The sequence below is a fragment of the Quercus robur genome, chromosome 6, assembly GCF_932294415.1.
Source record: "Quercus robur chromosome 6, dhQueRobu3.1, whole genome shotgun sequence".
Lineage (NCBI taxonomy): Eukaryota > Viridiplantae > Streptophyta > Magnoliopsida > Fagales > Fagaceae > Quercus > Quercus robur.
Genome location: NC_065539.1, coordinates 31424666 through 31445134, shown reverse-complemented (window position 1 = coordinate 31445134; position 20469 = coordinate 31424666). Strand labels below are relative to the sequence as shown.

General features: G+C 35.8%; 2 protein-coding genes across 2 annotated transcripts; one reads left to right on the top strand and one right to left on the bottom strand.

Moving 5' to 3' along the window:
- Positions 1-2987: 2987 nt before the first annotated feature.
- LOC126688432 (26S proteasome non-ATPase regulatory subunit 1 homolog A) lies at positions 2988-10965 on the bottom strand. Its single transcript, XM_050383123.1, has 13 exons — positions 10688-10965; positions 7918-7987; positions 7432-7537; positions 7180-7291; positions 6936-7104; positions 6327-6802; positions 6073-6208; positions 5715-5963; positions 5407-5627; positions 5058-5316; positions 4556-4788; positions 3968-4475; positions 2988-3597 (listed from the first exon to the last, which is right to left on the bottom strand). Exons 1-13 carry the CDS (start codon positions 10831-10833, stop codon positions 3271-3273), a joined length of 3012 nt encoding a protein of 1003 aa, XP_050239080.1. The 5' UTR covers positions 10834-10965; the 3' UTR covers positions 2988-3270.
- A 7257-nt stretch (positions 10966-18222) lies between these two features.
- On the top strand, positions 18223-18945 carry LOC126690083 (uncharacterized). Its single transcript, XM_050385216.1, has one exon. It carries the CDS (start codon positions 18223-18225, stop codon positions 18943-18945), a length of 723 nt encoding a protein of 240 aa, XP_050241173.1.
- Positions 18946-20469: the final 1524 nt, after the last annotated feature.

Sequence of the window (20469 nt, the reverse complement as noted above, 5' to 3'; positions counted from 1 at the left end):
CGAACTCCCCAAGGCATTACTTTCCATCCTCAGTAACAATAGGCATTTGTTTAAGAATTCCCACCGAAGTTGCACCTGTTCTGTATAGTAACTCGTCATTCACTTAGTCGGTGTTGATCGGGCTTGGGCCGATTTTAACTTCAGCCATGCCCGGCTTGGGCTTGGTATGGGCCGGCCTTTTGCCCTCCTACACTTTCATGAGTGATTTCTTGAGAAATAGATTGTTACATTCATATTATCTCATTTGCCAAACTTGCCTATTTGTCCTTTCGATCTTTTAAAAAATCATTATTATTTCACGTGACTTCTCTAGTGGATTTCATGTGAGAAATGCATGATTCTAATCTGTCTCATGTGAATGATTTTTTAAGAATGAAAATCAGATTTTATTTTTAATTTCCTCATAATTTCATTTGATGCAAGCTAAATGGATTCATACTAATTCGACTGTTATGCACGGGAGACATGATTCATGTGAATTTTTCGACGAAATAAAATTACTTGCTCACAACATTGACCTCATCAAAGTCCTAATCTATCATGGCATTTAATTCCTCAAATCCAATGATATTAATTAGTATTTCATGATCAAATCTATCATTTCATATGTATGAGTTTCATCTCATGTGCATGATCTAATCTACTGTAACCTATCATGGAGCATGGTGAATGAAGGTTTTATAATGTTTGATGCAAATATGGAAAAATGAATGAGCAAGGAATGGTTCGATAAATCCACTCCAAATAAATTGAACTACAACTTTATTATTAGTTATCAAATGACCAAATACAATACAAATGCATTTAAAAATTATAACTAAGAAAGCACATTATATATCAATGAACATAATTTATGGTGCGGAATTTATTCTAACAAACACCATGTTAAGAAAAAAATAAAAAATAAACAAATTAAACTATGTAAAACTCCTCACATGAGTAATAGTAACGAGTCTTTCATTACTGATTAATCTAACAAACAAATTTCATATGATGATCACCACATTCTCTACTAAAAATGCTGATTCATGATATCTACTAATAGCCTCCATGGAGTATATGTGCTATCAAACAAACGATATCAACTACTTCCTCAAATCACTCAAAGGTTATCGCAATTCATCAAGTAAGTCATGAATACATTTGGCTTAGATCACGCGGTAATTCAACATATTTGAAAAACATGTGAATTATCCCCAATCAAAGATTACCTGACAACTTTGTATGAAAGTAATGCTACTTGTATAACTCAAATTAGAGAAGACTATATGAAATGTGACAAACTAAGCACATTTCATCCAAGTTCTTTTATACACATGAGCTCGAAAAAAATGGTGATATTAATGTCAAGCAAATATAATCAAGTGATAATAGTGCACAACACTGGAATGCGTTGACTTAAGGATCTTTTCATCATAGACAATGGAAGCTTTACATAAGGGTGAGTAATGTTTTGAAGGATTAAATGTACTCTTTCTTATTTGCTGCTTCTTTTTCCCCCCAAGGTTCCCTCATAAGGTTTTAACTTTTAATTAGACAATCCAACGTAAAAATTATTTTACTATTTATCCTTCACCATTGATTTTTTCCCACTAAGTTTTTCCTTGACAAGCTTTTAACAAAGCATATTCTAATATTCTTAGTAAGTGAACATGCAAGAGGGGTGTTATAAAGTTATAAACATGGGTTGCAATCTTTTTCAAAGTCTTATAAACATGGGCATAAATCCTTTATCGTATAGGGCAATTAAATGTCAATTTCTCTACCAATTTTGACTTGGCTTTGTCCCTCCCAACTGAAATTTGAGCTTTATATATATGTACGTGTACTCTCCTTTAAAAAAATAGCAAAAAAACAGAAACAAAAAACCAGTGAGATGTACTACGGTGATATATCATCAGATTTATATATAGTATGGATCAACGCTTGAAGAATTAAGTTCTATATATATAATATATTACCCCCGTCTTCATTTTTTTTTTTTTTTTTCACAACGTTACTAGATATATCATTTATCTCGTTCGTTAGAAAAATGATTATAATTGAAAATATTTTAACATTCGAAGCATAAAAATACTGTAAACTGTGGAGTATTTATTCAAGCAAAATGAAATACAATTGTTTGCTCAAAGAATTTTAATAAATCATCTTTTTTCTTGTAAAAAAAAAAACAGTAGAGGTCCCTAAATGAAGATGGTATGTCCCTGCCATCCATGGCTTTTTTCTAAAAGAGGTTAAATTCAATAAGAAAGTGGTGAAAAATCCAAGTTTCACCTCTCCAATCCCAATATGTTACATTATTATATTACATATTAAAAAATAAACACAATCACACTCAATCAATTCTAATATCCATTTGAAAATTCAATTTAACTGAATTTACTAAGATATTATTTATAGTAAGATGTGACAATCTTTTATTAAATAATTTAAAACATAAATTTTACGTTTCATTCTTACCAAATTGTAGTATGTAGCTCTCAAGGATGCATTTTCACGTTTACAAAAAAATAAAAAATAAAAAATAAAAATAAAAAGGCACCATTTCAAAACTATGTCCATAGCATAACTTCCGACGTGATTTGTTTTTTTAGGGCCCAAAGAGCTCTAACTTAACAAAACGAGCTCTGCACTCTTTTTCAACAGGTATCGTTTGGGGTGAGTGACGCACATGACGTGATTGCAACTGTCATTATTACTAATTGATGCCCCAATGTTCGGCGGCGAAAGGAATCCAATGACAATGAGCCACAGCGCTTTTTTTTTACAAGGGGACCCAAAAGAGGGGTTGGAGAGAGAAAAGAATGACGGTGGTTCACGAGGGTGTGGGGCCCGCCTATGTGTGAGAGACCCAGCATATACGCCAGGTACAACATATAATTTTCGGTTCACGAGAGGCAACTTTTTCACTCAGCTATTATTTTAATTTTGTCTGCGACTCTACTCTTTTTGCAAATAATTTCACTCAAGTAAATGACATAGACCAATTAGGAATCCAAAATTCTCAACACAAGGAATGGAGGTAATGAACCCTAAGTAGTCATACAGATTGGTTTTTCGTTGTAAATACTAAATACAATACATGTTAATTTATGAAGAAAAAAAAAAGCTTTTCAGGTTCCTCTTCTTCCGTTTAAAAAATTCCTGCAAACTTTAACTTTGGTTACCCAGAACGATGACAATTTTGTCTTCAATCATAGAACACCACCAGAGTTTCTGCGCATCAAGTGAATTTTCCCACCCAAAGGAAGAAATAAATGAACACCAGAATCATGACGTGTATTCAAAAGGCTGAGGAGGCTGAGGTTCCTCATCAACTGCCATGGCTGATGCAGAACCCTGCTGTCCTGTTGCTGCTGCTCCACCAGCAGGTGATGATGCAGTTGCCGGCGTGTCCGTAAGAGAGAGTACCTCAGGTTCAGTGGGACGTAAGTCTCTAAGTAGAACAAACCCTGAAGGTGCTAACTTCACTGGCACGTATCTGCTATCTTCCAGAAATTTAATAAATTTCTCCTGAGCAGGAACTACCCTGGCAGGGTTGGTCAGCATTTCAAAAGACGCCTCAGGCTCTGATTTTTTCTCTGGTGAGCTATCAACCTAGCATGCAGAAGGTAGGAAAGAACAATTATGTGATGCCAAATTCTAACCAATTTTGCAAGTTATTGAGTCTGGTCATAACAAATCATTTTGCTTTCTTTTTTTTCTTTTCTTTTTCTTTTTTTTGCTCTAGGGTTAAACCATCTTATCTCAAAACTATTTGATATTATATCATAATGACATTTTATTAATTTACATTTTAAATTTAGCCTGGTCATAGAATTAAAAAAGTTGGCATCAGTCATGAAACAGCTTTAACACCACCAATTCTAAGTTCAATACTTCATTGAACAATTCATATTTTATGACAATATCTAAGTAAAGATGGTAAAGGGTAAAAAATGGCGACAAAGCAATGAATGACACATACCTGCATAGAATCTGCATCCTTCTCACTAGATGATTTTCCTTTCCCGCTATTGGAAGATTCTGTCCCAGATAGCTTTTCAGCATTTGCCTTCTGATCAGCTTCTTTCTTGGCCCTAGCTTTGGCCTTTGCTGATGTTGACAGAACCGCTGTGGGAAGTTTTACAGCAGAAGTAGTTGTGGGAACGGTAGTTGGTTTAGGATATTCAAAAAGTGATGGTTTTGCATGTGATAAGAACTCAAACTTCGGAACTTTCAAGTCATAGTTCAGTCCAATAAAAGCAGTGGGTGAGAATGCCAAGCTTATGAAATATATAAGGGGATACCAATACCAAAACTGGCTAAAAACTGCTAGACCAACTACTGCAGTGACTTTATCATGTTTTGTCTTGGAAAGCAGCCTTATGGTTACATTCCTTCCACCCGCATCAAGAATTCCAGAGGCTAAGATTGCACCCATCTTACTCATGGTGTCTTCATGCTTATCCAGAATTATTTTTTCCAATTGTCGCCTAGAATTAAAAGAGATGTTAGAAACATAAAAATTAACTGAAAGTTTTGGAGATAAACGCAAATAATACTAACACAATACCTGAATGTTCCAACACGAGAATCACTGGCTTCACTAATCTGGACCATAACCATAGCCATTGCAATGAGGGCACCTTGACGGACAAAATCAACAACATCTGATGTCAAAGGCTCTAGCAAAGATATAGCCTCACTCAACCCAGTACCAGCACAGGAAATGCCCACTGCAAGAGCCGCACCATATCGAACATGAGGGTTGTAAGACTCAGACAGCAATGAGACAATTCTAGGAGTCTGCAGTTTAAGTGAGATCCGCAGCAGTTCATCAGGAGAACTTATAAACAGTGGAAAAAAAACATATATATATACACACACACATATATACATATATACAAAATTAAAAATAAGCAAAAATAAAAATTAAAAGATAAAAAGGAAAAACAAGGGGGGAAAAAGCTTGGAAAAAGAAGAGGATGAAACATTCATTCAAGTTGCATTGAGAACAAAAAAGGCAAAAGCAAGATCAGTAAGCAAATCAATGGAAGAAACAAGAAACAACCAACCTGCTCTGGCTCAGAGTACAGGACAAACCCAAGTGCTAGAACAGCAGTCCTCCTTACATCATCGCTCACATCTGATACAGCAAAGTGCAGTAGCTGTCGAATGGCTTTATTGTTTGCTGTCCCCCCATAGGCCAGTGCCAATGCATACATACCACCATAACGTAGTATTGGATCCTGATCCCGAGTCATCTGCTCAATTAGAGTGTCTGCTTCTTCTTCTCTTCCATAAACAGTAAGAGCTATTCCCAGCGCTAACCCCCTGCAAAATACAGTCACCATATAAACTTGAGGTAAAGCCATGAACAGAGATTCCTCAGTCCTACAACCAGATCACAAAATCGAACTTTACCTAATGATCTTCTCATGTTGTGTCTCATGTGCATAAGCAAGCATCTCACTTGCCTTCTCACTTGCAGTTCCAACCATAAGTAAACCCATACTGATGCCAGCAGCTTCGCCAGCAACAGCACTGTCGGTGTAGAGAACATTCTTTATGTCATCATAGATATCCTCATCAGCAGTTCCTAGAGCTGCTAAACCAAGACCTAAGCATGCACCATGTTGGATAACCTGCACCCAAAAATCCCAATATAAACACTTGTGATAATTAAATTTCCTTGGCTCTGAAAAATGCTACCATTGTTTTAAAATAAGCACCTCCACATTAGTACTACGCAGGCTATCTCGAAGGAATTGTTTGATGCCCTCCCCATGGTTGGCATGAATAAGACCCAGAGCATAAAGTGCTCCACCTTCCGAGTATGGACTGCCACCACCACCAGCCCCACCCTGAGGTAAGTAAGGTGCCATTAGTGACCTCCCCTGTTGCAAGTGGCCTCTATGAATAACACCTAGACCTGCAGTTGCACTAAACTTGGCCCAATTTGTGGCTCTGCTCAACCAGTCCTGACAATTTAAAAAAAAAAGGGGGGGGGGGGGGGGGGGGGTATAAGTATACATAACAAAGAATATATCATCACAGAACAAAAACTGCAAAACACAAAATCTGACTCACTAGATTCTCCCTAAGAAAGGTATCAACTGTAGTTCCCGCATGCATAATCGCATTAGCATAGATTGTTGCACTATGACAGACACTATTTCTCATCTCAACAGACTGCTTTATTGTCTTTAGGATAAGAAGATCCGATCTGTACGCAAATCACAGCCAACAGAGAGGAAGAACCTAATCATTATTTGTTTCTAAGAGACACAAATTTGCATACAAACTAAGAAATTAAAAAGACAGCAAGAAACCAACTGCCTCACTTGTTATGACTGTACAAGAATTGTAGAGTCAACTGTATCGACGTCTCTCCTGACAAAATTCCCTTGATCTTGGTCAACCTCTCAGCATACATTACTTCATTTGGATCAGTTTCATGCACATTCAGATTAGAAGCAGAGCTTCCATCGGTCATTTGAACATCCTCTGGAGTGGTAGAACTTTCATTTTGAGCAGATTCTGGTTCAACAGATGCTGGCTGCACTGGTTCTGAAGATTGAGTCTTGGGAGTTGAAAGGAAATCTCTCACTTTTATGAGAAATGCTTGGTGCTCGTTTTCTACAAGATCAAAGGCTATTTGAAATGCCAAGAGAGCTTCATCCTTATTTTCAGAGCGTAGAAGCTTTTCCAGTATGCTTGCAACGCCTTCAGGTTCATCCAAGAACATAAGACACTGACAGATACTCAAATAATCAGGAGATGGGAGCTTTTGATACACTTGAACGAGGAGACGCAAAACCTGGAGAAACGACCAAACAAGGATTGATGTCTGTCACTCATCCCTTGGACTGAGATCCAATACAGAGGTCCAACAGCTAGTACAGAAATACAAACTATAAATATCCAACACACTAGCACACCAATCTACTCACCTCATGCCGATATTCTCTAAGATTAACATAGGAATGTGAGACATTAATACAATAAGACAATGTCCCATGAACATTATCACTCTTGGTGATTGCTTCCTCAAGTTTATCCAATCTTCGGCATTCAATTGCAATGCCCATAGCTTGTGGGTATTTCCCATCAGCAATACACCTATAATGAAGAAACTGTAAGATAGCTTAAAGACCTGAGGTGTCACATTTAATTAAAAGAGTGGAGGTTTCATACTTATCCAACATTCTCTCCACAATTGCTTCTAGTCTAGGGTCCACCTTTGCTGCTTCATCATTTGATTCTGCTGCCTTAGTCTTAAGATTGGCGTATTCATCTATAGCTTTAGCTGTGGATAGGAGCAAAAAATAAAAATGATAATCTAAGCATATTGATCATAAAATTAATTCAACTTAAATATATTACATCCACTTAATATATTTGAATCAATTTCATGATTGAAATACAAAGAAAGATGATAACTCTTACCAAGAAGAGTATGAACATAGTCTGAATCTTCTGAAACATCAAATAGAGAACCCGCTCCAAGTGCATAAGACAATGAATCATTTAGTTCACTTAAGTAGTAGAAGACCTGAGGAGGAAAAAAATTCCATGTCTTGTAAGAGAACAGTTGTAAAAAGAAATACATATTCAAGCAGTAAAAGGCAGAAATAGGAAAGAAGATGCTCAATAGACAACCACCTAAACTTCCAAATCTACCTAACAGATTATCCTGGTTGCTAGTTCACTAATGCTCTGATTAGCCAGTAGTACATTACACAATAAATAATCATTGCCTTTTTTTTTTTGTTCTTTTTCCAACCCAATGTATCTGGATGAGAAGGGTCTCATCCAGATATAGTGCAGAAGAAAATAGATTTCGTAAAAGCAACAACATATGGGGCTTGAAGCAATGATAGAGATGCCAGTTTGCCAGGGAAAGAAAACAAGAGAACAACATTAGTTTCCTACCTTTGACACAAGCAGTGCAGCAAGTTGTCTCTGATGCTGATCAAACTCCTCATCTTCATACAAACTTTCTCTGCATTACAATGTACCATAAACTGTCATTTCCAAAGAAGAAAACCAATACAACTATTAAATTATAAAAGACAAAATGCCTAAAATCAAATAAGAAGCTGTCAAATAATGTCAAAAATGAAAGTTTCATATTAAAGCCATCGCTGGGGTTCTTCAAATTGTTCTTCCATCATTGAGTTTCTTTCTTCCCTTAGTATTATCCCCTAAGCTGCTTTTTCTATCTTTGTTGTTGTTTGTTGCTTTTTCTTGTGTTCACCATCATGAACACCTTGTACTTGCTTTATTTGTTCTTTCTTCATGATTAATACTATTCTTATTACTTATCAAAAAAAAAAAAAGCTGTCCAACAAATGGGAGGGGAGACATTGTAATTGCTTAAAAGAAAAGCAGCAAGATTAAATGTATAAAAAAAAAAAGGACTTCTTGTCCATAAATAATATTTCACATAAAATTGCAGGCAATTAATATAAAGTTGCAAACACTTCAATGCAATTTAAATTACTGTGTTGATTTCATGATGCTGTGTAGAACCAAAATAATTTTAGAGTGAAATAGAGTAGAATGGTATTTTTTTAATATGTAATATTGAAATAGAATAGAATGACACTACAGAGGAGAGCGCATTGCTATAAGTGATTCCCGTCACGCTTCACATACTCATAAATCCTTTCTCAAGATTTTTTTTGGTCCCTAACTTCTCTTGAGATCCATTATTGTATAGCTTTTTAGCTAGCTTAGCAGAGATGTCAAGGGCAGTATCAAGATAATTGAAATCCCAAATAAAAGTCACTAGTGAAAATTCCTATTTTGAGTTAGGTGGCATGTGACTGGCAGCCATTGAGATATCCATGATTCATTACTAACATGCTTATGGATGCAATCACTGAGGGTTATTACAGGAATACCTATTGCAACATTCTTGCTAGGGACCTATTAATTATATCCAACCTAGAAAGCACTGAGACAGATTTGGTATATGGATAAGTTACAATACATACACAGCTATATGCGAATCCACACAAACACACAGCTAACTTATAGTATCCATTCTTCCTAGTCAATCCAGCAGACCAATCACAACTCAATCAGCTTATTGAGTTTACCCAACAATATACATTGGCCAAACATCTGGGAGTGACATTACAACCAAACGGAATATCAACTTCTGAGATTGGTGCAAAAATCCAACCAAAACTGAAAGAGTCCATTACTATTAATTGACCAAGTTTGTTGATTACATAACCAAAAATCTATATTGGTCGAATGATTACCACACATCAGTGATACAGTTTGAAACTCCTATTCCATTTAGGTTTTTCACCATACAATCTCTAATATTAAAATTCCCAAGAAAGTTTTCATCCTAAGCTCTACTTCCCCATCAGACACCAAATTATAACAAAGACAATCAAGGCACAAAAAGTAACCATATTCCCAATATCATATTGCAAGTTGTTCAGGAGTATTAAAATGAAAATTTGTGAATCTGTAAACACTTGCTATAACTGCTGAAAAAATGTACCCCAAGCCCAAGGGCGAGAATCAGTGTAATTGCTTAAAAGAATATCAGAGAGATTATATCCATTAAACAAGTGTGTAATAATCAAAATCATATGGTCCCAGCATTAATTAACTCAACCCACAAATCAAAGATATTTGGAATTTCTGTCCGTTAATAATACTTCACTTAAATTTGTAGGCCATTTATATAGCATTCTTCAATTCAATTTAACTTGCTGGTTTTAATTTGAAGATGCAGTGTTGAAATCCGAAATAATTTCAGAGGGAATTAGAATAAAAGGGCATTACAGTGCACAGGACTATTATTATAATTCAACAGCTATCTTTTTATGCCTATCTTTTTTCATTGTTCTTCATACTTTTTTATTAGCTCCATTAGTGTTCAGACTTATTTTGCATCAGACAGAAATAAGGCAGCATAAGAACACATGCTATTAGACGCAATATTTGAGAGAATTATTGGAAACAGCTACAGCAACATTCTCATTAGGGAAGATCAAAATCATACCTCCTCCAACTTCTTGAAGCCTGACTCTAAACAACAAATTGGGAACCAGAAATTTATCTTTCTAAACATGTTAGATAAATCTTATTTACCTAATTGGAACCATAAAACTCGGTGAGTTGACCAAAAAAAAAAACCTGAAAGATTTAGGTATCGCTACTTCCATTACTTCAACGCATACTAAACATTTGTTATATATTGGCCAATAAATTACCAAACATCAGATGCTGCACCTGAAGCATAACCCACTTAGGAAATTACCATTCTGTTCAGTTATGCAAACACAATAACAATATCCCCTACCATTAATGTTCAAATTAAGTCTTCCTAATTTCCCATCAGACAACCAATTTCAACCCAAAAAATAAAAATACAAATACAAATTTCTCTCACAGTTTCAAGAACCCTAGTCATATAACTAGAAAATAAGAGTTAAATTAAAGGTTGGGTTGCTTGGTAATAATAGATTTAAACTTTTGCAGCTTTTTTTTCTTCTTCTTCCACAATGAAAAACCAGAACGACATGGAAAACATAGAATTCAATAAAATATAGGAAACAAAGTTAAAACATCTAACTTTCTAAATCTACAGATCGAGAGCACAAAGAACCGAAACCCTAATCAAAGAGAAATCCAAGCGAGAACAGAAAGTTGAAGAGAGAATGAGAGAAAGTACATGATGGGAACGCTGGTGGAGATCTCGGGCCAAAAGTTGTCGACAAGATTGTTGAGGTTGGAGAGAGCGTGGAGCTTGAGCGAGGGGTGCGTCTCGTTGAGCATAGCCAGTAGCCCACCCGCCGAGCTCACCATTGTAGCCGCCATAGCTGCTGAAGATTTAGTTTACTGTGTTATCTCGGTGATCCCAAACCCTAGGCGATCGGAGAAGACGAAAGCTAAAGAAAAAGGGCAGAGAAAGAGTGTGCGAGTGAATGAACAACGAGAATAATTTGATTGCTTTAGGTATCGGATTGTATCTATTTATATTTAAAATAAATATTATAATGAAAATTAAACTTACCCAACAAGTCACTACAACTATTATTCATAGGGTAATTCTAGTGTACTTTTTTTTTTTTTTTTTTAATAGTACGGTGTTCACTGGTAGGTATCCTGCTATACTAAGTTACCAAAACATTATATTTGATAGTATCATTCTCATATTATGTAGTACTAACATCACATATAACTGTACTTTTATCACATTCGGTAGTTCCCTTATGTTTTTCTAACATACGATGGTACCACCCTCACAATGTGCAGTACTAACATCACATGTAACTGTACTTTTATCACATTCGGTGATTCTCTTTTTTTTTTTTCCTCACATTTGATGGTACGATCCTCACATTGCGCAGTACCAACATCACATGTGACTGTACTTTTGTCACATTCAATGGTTCTTTTATTTTTTCTCACATTTGATGGTACGATCCTCACATTGTGCAGTACCAACATCACATACGACTGTATTTTTGTCACATTCGGTGGTTCATTTTTTTTTTCTCACATTTGATGGTATTATCCTCACATGGCACAGTACCAACATCACATCTAACTGTACTTTTGTCACATTTGATGATTCTTTTTTTTTTTTTCATATTTTATGGTATTATCCTCACATTGTACAGTATCAACATCATATGTGACTATACTTTTGTCACATTCGGTGGTTCTCTTTTTTTTTCCTCATATTTTATGGTATCAACCTCACATTGCATAGTACCAACATCACATGTGACTGTACTTTTGTTACATTCGATGGTTCCCTTATTTTTTTTCTCACATTTTATGGTACCATCCTCACATTGTGCAGTACCAACATCATTTGTGACTGTATTTTTGTCACATTCGTTGGTTCCCTTATTTTTTTTCTCACATTTTATGGTATCAGCCTCACATTGCGTAGTACCAACATCATATGTGACTGTACTGTTATCACATTCGGTGGTTACTTTTTTTTTCTCACATTTTATGATACCAGCCTCACATTGCACAGTACCAACATCACATGTGACTGTACTTTTGTCACATTTGATGGTTCCCTTATTTTTTTTTCACATTTTATTGTACCATTCTCACATTTTATGGTACCATCCTCACATTACGCAATACTAACATCACCTGTGACTATATTTTTGTCACATTCGTTAGTTCTCTTTTTTTTTTCTCACATTTTATGGTACCAACCTCACATTGCGTAGTACCAATATCATATGTGACTGTACTTTTATCACATTCGGTGATTCCCTTGTTTTTTTTTCTCACATTTTATGGTACCAGCCTCACATTGCATAGTACTAACATCACATGTGACTATACTTTTGTCACATTCAATGGTTCCCTTATTTTTTTTCTCACATTTTATGGTACCATCCTCACACTGCGCTGTACCAATATCATCTGTGACTGTATTTTTGTCACATTTGATGGTTCCCTTATTTTTTTTCTCACATTTTATGGTACGAGCCTCTGTAAAATGTGCTCCCCCCTAGGTCGAGAGTTTTACATGAAGTCGCCACTTATTTAATTTAAAAGGAAAAACAAGAAAACCTTTAATGAAAAATGCTTCTGTTGTTATAATGTATATGACAATTTACATCGAATTTTGTAACAAAAATTTACAATGCTTTTTGTCCTAAATACAATCTAAGAAAAGTAAATTACATTACTTTATTTCCTAGTTACATTCTAAAAAAAAGTAAAATTGTAAATACAAGAGCATTGTCTAAAACCTTTGATCTTGATTCGGAGGCTAATTTACGAGATGGGAAGGGATTAAGCACCCATCTCGCCTGGTAAAAACCAGTCTCCTAGGTTAAGGTGGCCAACGTCATGTCATGTCAAACAAATATAAAGAATATGTCATATAAACATGTGATTTGTAGGAATTGTAAATAAATATGTATTAGGGGAATTTGACATAAAGAGAAACAAAAAAATAAATAAAAAATAAAACTTGTTAGATAACAATTTTAAAAAAATGAAGGTAATGGCATGTTCATCCAAGAGATCAATATACATAAAGAATTCCTAGCCTAGACATGTTCATCTAAGCATGTGAAGGAAAAACAAAATTGTCATGTTATTTGTTATCAACATAATTGCAAAGAGAAACAAATAAAAATAAAACCTTTAAGCATATTTGATCATCCAAGCAATTATGAAGAGAAGTAAAGGAAAAACCCTAAACATGTTTTATCTAGACAAAATCAAAATACTTTGACATGTTTGTTCAAGCATTTAAAAAAAGTAAAACAACTACCTAGACATGTTCATCTAAGTATTAAAAAGAAAGTTGTGTTTTAGCTTAGAAGTGCTCATCTAAGCATTCAAAAGAAAATTGTGTATTAGCCTAGAAGTGTTCATCTAAGCATTCAAGAGAAAACTGTGTATCACCTAGAAATGTTCATCTAAGCATGTAAGAGAAAATCAATAAGACATCCAAGCATAGCATAAAAGAAGTGAATAATGATTTGTAAGCATTTATTCTAGCATGTATAAAGAATTAAAAAAAACACAATTAACTACTTACCAGCATATATAAATTAAAAGGGAGAAGTGATCACTTAAAGGGATAGGGAGAAAATAAGGAAGTACTAAACTACAACCAAAGTAAAAACAATGGTTGCTCAATAGTTTTTCTTTTCTACTTTCTCCCTAGCTCTTTAGAGGGAATTTTGGAGTCCATAAAATAGAAGAGGTCTTCTCTATTTATAGGAGAATGAATGGCTTAGCTTTAAAGCTAAGTTATTAGCTTTCTTCTGAAGCTAAGGGATGAGATAACATGTTTAAATGAGCTGGGACGGATTTGGTGTTGATCCCCATTCAAATTTTGAAATGATGCTGCACCTGCTTCGTATTTTGGCTCTAATTTTCCGTTCAAAATTCCAATTGATTCAAGATGGGTGTTTTTTGAAAGGAAATTCAATTATCTACAACTTTTTCTGAAATATAGAAAGCCAAATTTCAACGTTATCCATGCCAAAAAATGTGTTTCAAATTGCTGCTGAAAATAGTAACGTTTTTTGAGCATTTTTGAATTTTTTCATAGGATGTATCTGTTTCTTTATCCAATTTATTTTTCAAAAATCTTTCTTCTGAAGCAAAGGGAAAGTATAAGTCTATTAGATAGGCTTGAACAGATTTGATGTTGAACCCATTTGAAATTTTGAGAGAAAATTGAAGATAATGCTAAATTTGTGTTATCTTCTGCACCTGTTTCGTATTTTGGCCATAACTTTCTGCTCAAAATTCTAATCGATTCGGGATTGATGTTTTTTGAAAAGACATTTAATTCTCTACAACTTTTATAGAAATAGAGAAATCCAAATTTCAATGTTTTTCTGACCAAAAATGCGATTCAAGTTATTGCTGAAGATAATGACGTTTTTTGAGCATTTTTTTGTTTTTTTGAATTTTTCATGGATCATATCTCCAGAATTTTTTTTTTAAAAAAAAAGAGCAGATAAGATGCCATAAAGAAAAACATTTTTTATTATTTCTTTAAATAAAATGAAATCCAATCAAAAATCACACTTAATTAATTTCAAATTAATTCTTGTGAGAACCAATCAAAATTAAGTGTTTAGAATATAGGATGTTATCAAGCCCATCGTATAGGCGAGCCATGATCATTGAAAGTTGTTTGTATGATAACTTTTGATCAGGTGGTCCGATCAAAACCCATGACATACCATTATGATCGTTAGAACATCAAGATTTGTTTTGCATCACAAATCTAAAGAACTACCGGTTGGTTAAATGCAAGTTGTAAAATTAGGTGTCTACAGCCTCACATTACGTAGTACCAACATCACATGTGACTGTACATTTATCACATTTGGTAGTTCCCTTTTTTTTTTCCTCACATTTTATGGTACCAGCCTCACATTGCACAGTACCAACATCACATATAATTGTACTTTTGTCACATTCGGTAGTTCCCTTATTTTTTTTTCACATATGATGGTACTATCCTCACATTGTGCATTACCAATATAACATTTGACTATACTTTTGTCACATTCGGTGATTCACTTTTTTTTCTTCTCATATCTGATAGTACAATCTTCACATTGCGCAATACCAACATCACATGTGACTATACTTTTGTCACATTCAAAGATTCCTTTATTTTTTTCTCACATTTGATGGTCTCATACTCACATTATGCAGTACCAATATCACATATAACTGTATTTTTGTCACATTCGGTGATTCCTTTATTTTTTTCTCACATTTGATGGTACTATCCTCATATGGCACAGTACCAACATCATATGTGACTGATATGAATATTATGAGGACAAATGGTGGATAGTGACTGAAAAAGAGGGAAAAAAATTTTCTTATAGTAGTTATGAAATTTGCTGTGTAGAATAATGTCTTTGAGGTTGGGGAAAGGTTTTGGTCACTGTCAATGCATATACTTGTTATGTTTACTAGTACCAAGTTGTTAAAAAAGTGAAAAAATACTTTCTATACTCCCACTAGTACCCTCTCTCCCTTCTCCTTTCCCCATCCCTTCCCCGTCCTTCTCCCTATGCCGTCACCATTCCCCTGTTTCCCCCACACTAACCTCCCACATGCTTACCCACCCTCATCCCCTTCCCCACCACAGAGCACCACTACCCAACTTCACACCCTCTACCCATACATGGAGGTCTCTGACCTCGTTACTCGAGCAGAGCGTATATCTTGTGAAGATGCTAGGCTTGAGCTCCCTCCAAACCAAAATCCCAATGGCTCCCCCAGAGCTGACCCTGCTCACCAAGCTTATCAGTTATCACATCCAAAGACATAAGCCTTACTTACGTCAAAGACATCACCCTCAAAGCTTGGAAACCAATCTACCCCATGGAAGTAAAGAAGCTCGACAAAAACTTTTTCATGTTTTCATTCCAACACAAAGTGGATATGCATAAAGCTTACTCCATGAGACCTTGGTCTTGCAAAGGAAGACACCTTATACTCAAAAGATGGAGCCCAGACACCACGTGGCAAGAAGTCGACTTCACTACATCCACTTTCTAGGTCCAAATCCACGGACTCCCAACCTTATGGAGATTAGAAAGCAACATGAGAAGGATAGGTGCCCATATTGGTCAAGTCCTCGAAGTAGATATAGTGGGAGAACTCGGTGGCAGCTGGAAAAAATTCCTTCGAATACGCGTGGACATCCAAACTGAAAAGCCACTCATCCCAAGCTTTTTCCTCCCCTGACCGAATAGGAGTGACACTTGAATTGGGTTCAAATACGAAAAACTCACGGATTGTTGCTACAAATATGGCGTCATTGGGCATGAAGAAAAGTCTTGTACTCGAAACCTCTTCCAACTACACAACCCTAGTGGCTTCTGCTTCAACGTAGCTGGCCCATGGCTCTGTCCCGAAAACGATGATTATCCGACGGATGTGTTCGCATGCCCTAAAGTCCTATCTAGCGCCACCACCAACACTGACCCCCCGCTAGCTCACTCCTCGGTGACAGCTAGCAAAACCATACCCAATACACAACCTGGAGCCACGCATACAACAACGTACTGTACGATGCTAGCGAACAGTACTATACCATTACCCACTCACAGGATGTGGCAGTCACACAATAACCCCACCACTCCTGTGCCACCTGTCACACAAGCCACGACAAATAATCCCTGTCATTTTAAATTGCAAACTTATCCAGGACCTGTTCACCATCCTTAGGCCGGCCCAGTCGAAGACAAGGCCCATTTGAACCCCCCAAAGAGAGAGAGCAACTCTTTGGCTCTCATAGCCTCATCCAATTAAACCCGGTCCAAGTAAGCCTCAAGCCCAGTTGTAGTTCAACAACTAATAGGCCTTCTCCCCATAGTACAAACCTTGGTCACGTGCCAGACACGTCCCTTCCCAAAGAAATTTATTACCAAAAGGGGTAAATGCCTGCTGGAAGTATTTGTAAACATGTGTTTTATAACATACATCCCGCAATCATGGGTATTGACCTTTTACTTCCTTAATTTTACCACTTATTGCTATTGTTTCTTCTCTTGTCTTTACAATTTCACCTATAACGTGCTCTTTCTAACTGTTTTTTAATTAAGAATCTCTTACTTATTTTGCCTAACAGTAACGTACTTCCGTTATCATTGTTTTATTACATTTATCCACCATAACTCTTTTGTAGCAATTTCGCCTGCCATGAACATGTGACTAAAGTTTTGGCAAATGGGGCATAGTTTGTGCGTAAGCTGGACCAAGGTGAGTTGCAATTGGACTAGTCCCAACTCTCCTATCCAGAACACTCGAGCCCAGTGCAGCAGGAGGCAGTCCAGCCCAAAATCACAAAAGGTCCACCACAATATATTATCTTGGGATTGCATCTAATGCAATTGGTATGAATGACTAAGATTTAAAATTGCACAAAGCAACTTCAAATTAATGAATATAAAAAATAAGTAAAAGTAAAAAAAATGTTGTGAAAGGGTGGGGGAATTAATTGCACGATGCAATTGTATATAGCAATTGCATTGGATCTCAATCCATAAAGTGACTGTGTTAAGATATATCACTTTGAAAGGACGTAGATGCATTCTTTCAATGCTTAAAGCAAGGCAAAATGCTATATGGTACAATATTCTCTAAACAATTTTTTAATCATCTAGAGAAATATCTAAATATGACAACTTATGAAAGAGATGTCAAATTAGGCACTTAGATAGTTTAGGTGGTGTTTCTCAAAAAAAAAAAAAAAAAGAAAAAAAAAAGAAGAGATAGTTTAGGTGGTAATTGTATTAAGGTGAAAGATTAGGGTTCAAAATTTTCATTTGCCCTATATCATAACTTAAATTATTATATATTTCTTAAAAGTTGTCACTTGGTTAAAGAAGTAATTTTCTTTTAAGAAACAAATACAAACACAAACACAAACACAAACACAAACACAAAGGAGGGGGAAAGAAGTAATTAATGGACAATTTTTAGTAAATGTATCTAAATTTGTACAGGTTATCAACATGCATTTATCAAAAGTAATCACTATATTTTATTATCATAATAAAAATTTACCCCTAAAAAAAAAAAAAAAAAAAAAAAAGAAAGGTTTTAAAGTTTTGCCATATACTGTAACATCAAGTTTGGATTTTTTTTTTTTTTTAACACGAATAAAAGACTTTATTGAAGAAAAGAAAAGCTACGCAAAAAGGGTCTGGGAGTTGCCATTTTGGGTCGTTCATGGACTTGCTCTGGTATGTGGTGATGATAGCTCAGTGGGATCACAGAAGGGTGGAAAAACTGATGGTGGTTGCTTGGGCATTGTGGTCGAACCGGAATGAATGCAGGAATGGTGGTGCGCAAAAGTCAAGTCAATCTTTAGTGCATGATGCGTTGGAGTATTTGGGCGCTTACCAGGCTTGTATACATGTCACGGACTTGAAGAAGCCAGCTGGGGCAGCAGTGTGGACGCCTCCCTCTCCAGATTGCTACAAAATAAATGTGGATGGGGCTGTGTTCAAAGAGCAGAAAATGGCAGGGGTGGGGATTATAATTCGAGATGATGCAGGCCAGCTGATCGGAGCCTATAGTAAAAAGATTGAAGCTCCTCTAGGTGCCATTGAGGTTGAAGCTAAGGCGGTTGAGATGGGTCTTCAATTTGCCAAAGACATGTCTATCCAGGACTTCACGCTAGAGTCTGATTCTTTGTCACTGGTTAATGCTCTCAGGGACTCTTCTCCTCCACCTTTATCTGTGGCTGCTCTGGTCTATAGTTCCATGAGTGTTGCTCATAGTTTCCGTAGTGTGAATTTTGCCCATATTGGTCGCAAGGGCAATAGACCAGCACATTTACTAGCTAGACATGCTTTAGGCATTACTGATTTTTCTGTTTGGGTTGAAGAGATTCCTTGCTTCCTTGAACAAGCTCTCAACCAGGATGTATTGGCCAATTCTATTGATTAATAAAGTTTTAGCTGTATTTCACATCAAAAAAAAAAAAAAAGGGTCAGCCCCGATCAAAATGATGTTCTGCTTCTTACTGAGTGCTGCAATAATTATGTAGAGACTTTTTTATTTTATTTAAATTTGTTTTTTCCAGAAGTCAAAAGATAATTAAAAACAAGTCGTTTCACTTAGAAGCATGTGCCTTAATCATATTTTGTTATAATTTGGGAAAATTACAAAAATGTTCTCATAATTTACACCCTATTCTCATAAAACAAAGTACTCTTATATTTGTTAGAAGTATAAAGTAAATAAACAAGTTTGATACAACAAATACCATCTTAAATAAATGGAAGAACGAAAATGAATATATATAAATTTAAGAACAATCTCACAGTGCTATAAAATATCACAAAAAGTGTTGTCCTTAAAAGTTGATTCGTGTCACCAGAAGTAAATTTTGGTGCTATTAGTTCTCCTAGTCAAACAATTCCCTAGGATTAAACTATAGTGCCAACCTTTGTGATGGACACACTTTCATTCATGAAGGTTTAAGAACAACCTTCTAATGTGTTACTTTAAAACAAATATAAATTGTAGAAAAATATGTGGGAGAGAAAGAGAATAAAAATTGTGCACTTGGAAATATAGAGTAAAATAAATCTTATTGGAAGTGTGTTGTGATGGGAATTATATAAGTTATTGATGATAATAAAATAGAATAAAGATATTACTAATAACTCATACTTTTAACATATATGTTAAATTTTATGCTAATTGGATGTTATTTTTATTTATTATATGATTCATGAACTTATTTTTTATGTATAATTGTAAAGTACAAAAACTTACAATTTAAACAATTGATTGATAATATAACTATTGATCTTTGTTTTTTTGGAATTTTTTGCAAATATGAAGAATATAAGAAAAAAAATATAATCTATTAATAGATTTGTTGAAAATTAGGCTGTGTTTGTTTTGGCTGAAAAGGATTTCAGGAAATCATTTTACACCAGCTTGAGTGTTTGGTAAGCATAGAAAATTGGGTCAAACGGAAATCAATTTCCACGTTGACCGTAAAATACCCCTCCAAAGCTGGAAATGATTTTCAGTTTCTATTTTACCTTCAAATGAATTCCAGGCTCACAGACAAAGAGAGAGAGAGAAAGGGAGAGAGCAACAAGAGAGAGCACAGGTGGTCGCCTAGCTAAGCTCCGGCCAGCCCAGATCGTGCCGCCCTCACCGCCCAGATCACGCCGCCCCACCACCCAAATCACGCGCCGGCCAAACACCCAAGACCCACAAACACCTGTCCAGCCAGATCTCAGCCCACCCCTCCCTCATCACCGATCCACCTCTTTGATCGCCAGCCATGCACCCACGGTGAGTTTCTCCCTCATCTTCTCGCTCCACCTCACCATCGACCAGTCAAACACCTCCTCCACCTTTGCATGAACCTGATCCACCATCGCCATAGCTCGATCTGGAACGGTATCACCATCCCTCTCTTCAATTGGTCTCACCCTCCCTCTCTTCTCC

Coding starts and splice junctions, on each gene's coding strand:
- LOC126690083 (XM_050385216.1), top strand. CDS start 18,223: ATGGACTTGCTCTGGTATGTGGTGATGATAGCTCAGTGGGATCACAGA.
- LOC126688432 (XM_050383123.1), bottom strand. CDS start 10,833: ATGGCGGCTACAATGGTGAGCTCGGCGGGTGGGCTACTGGCTATGCTC. Junction 7,292..7,431: donor CTATGTTCATACTCTTCTTG/GTAAGAGTTATC, acceptor TCCTATCCACAG/CTAAAGCTATAGATGAATAC. Junction 5,317..5,406: donor CAACATGAGAAGATCATTAG/GTAAAGTTCGAT, acceptor TGTATTTTGCAG/GGGGTTAGCGCTGGGAATAG.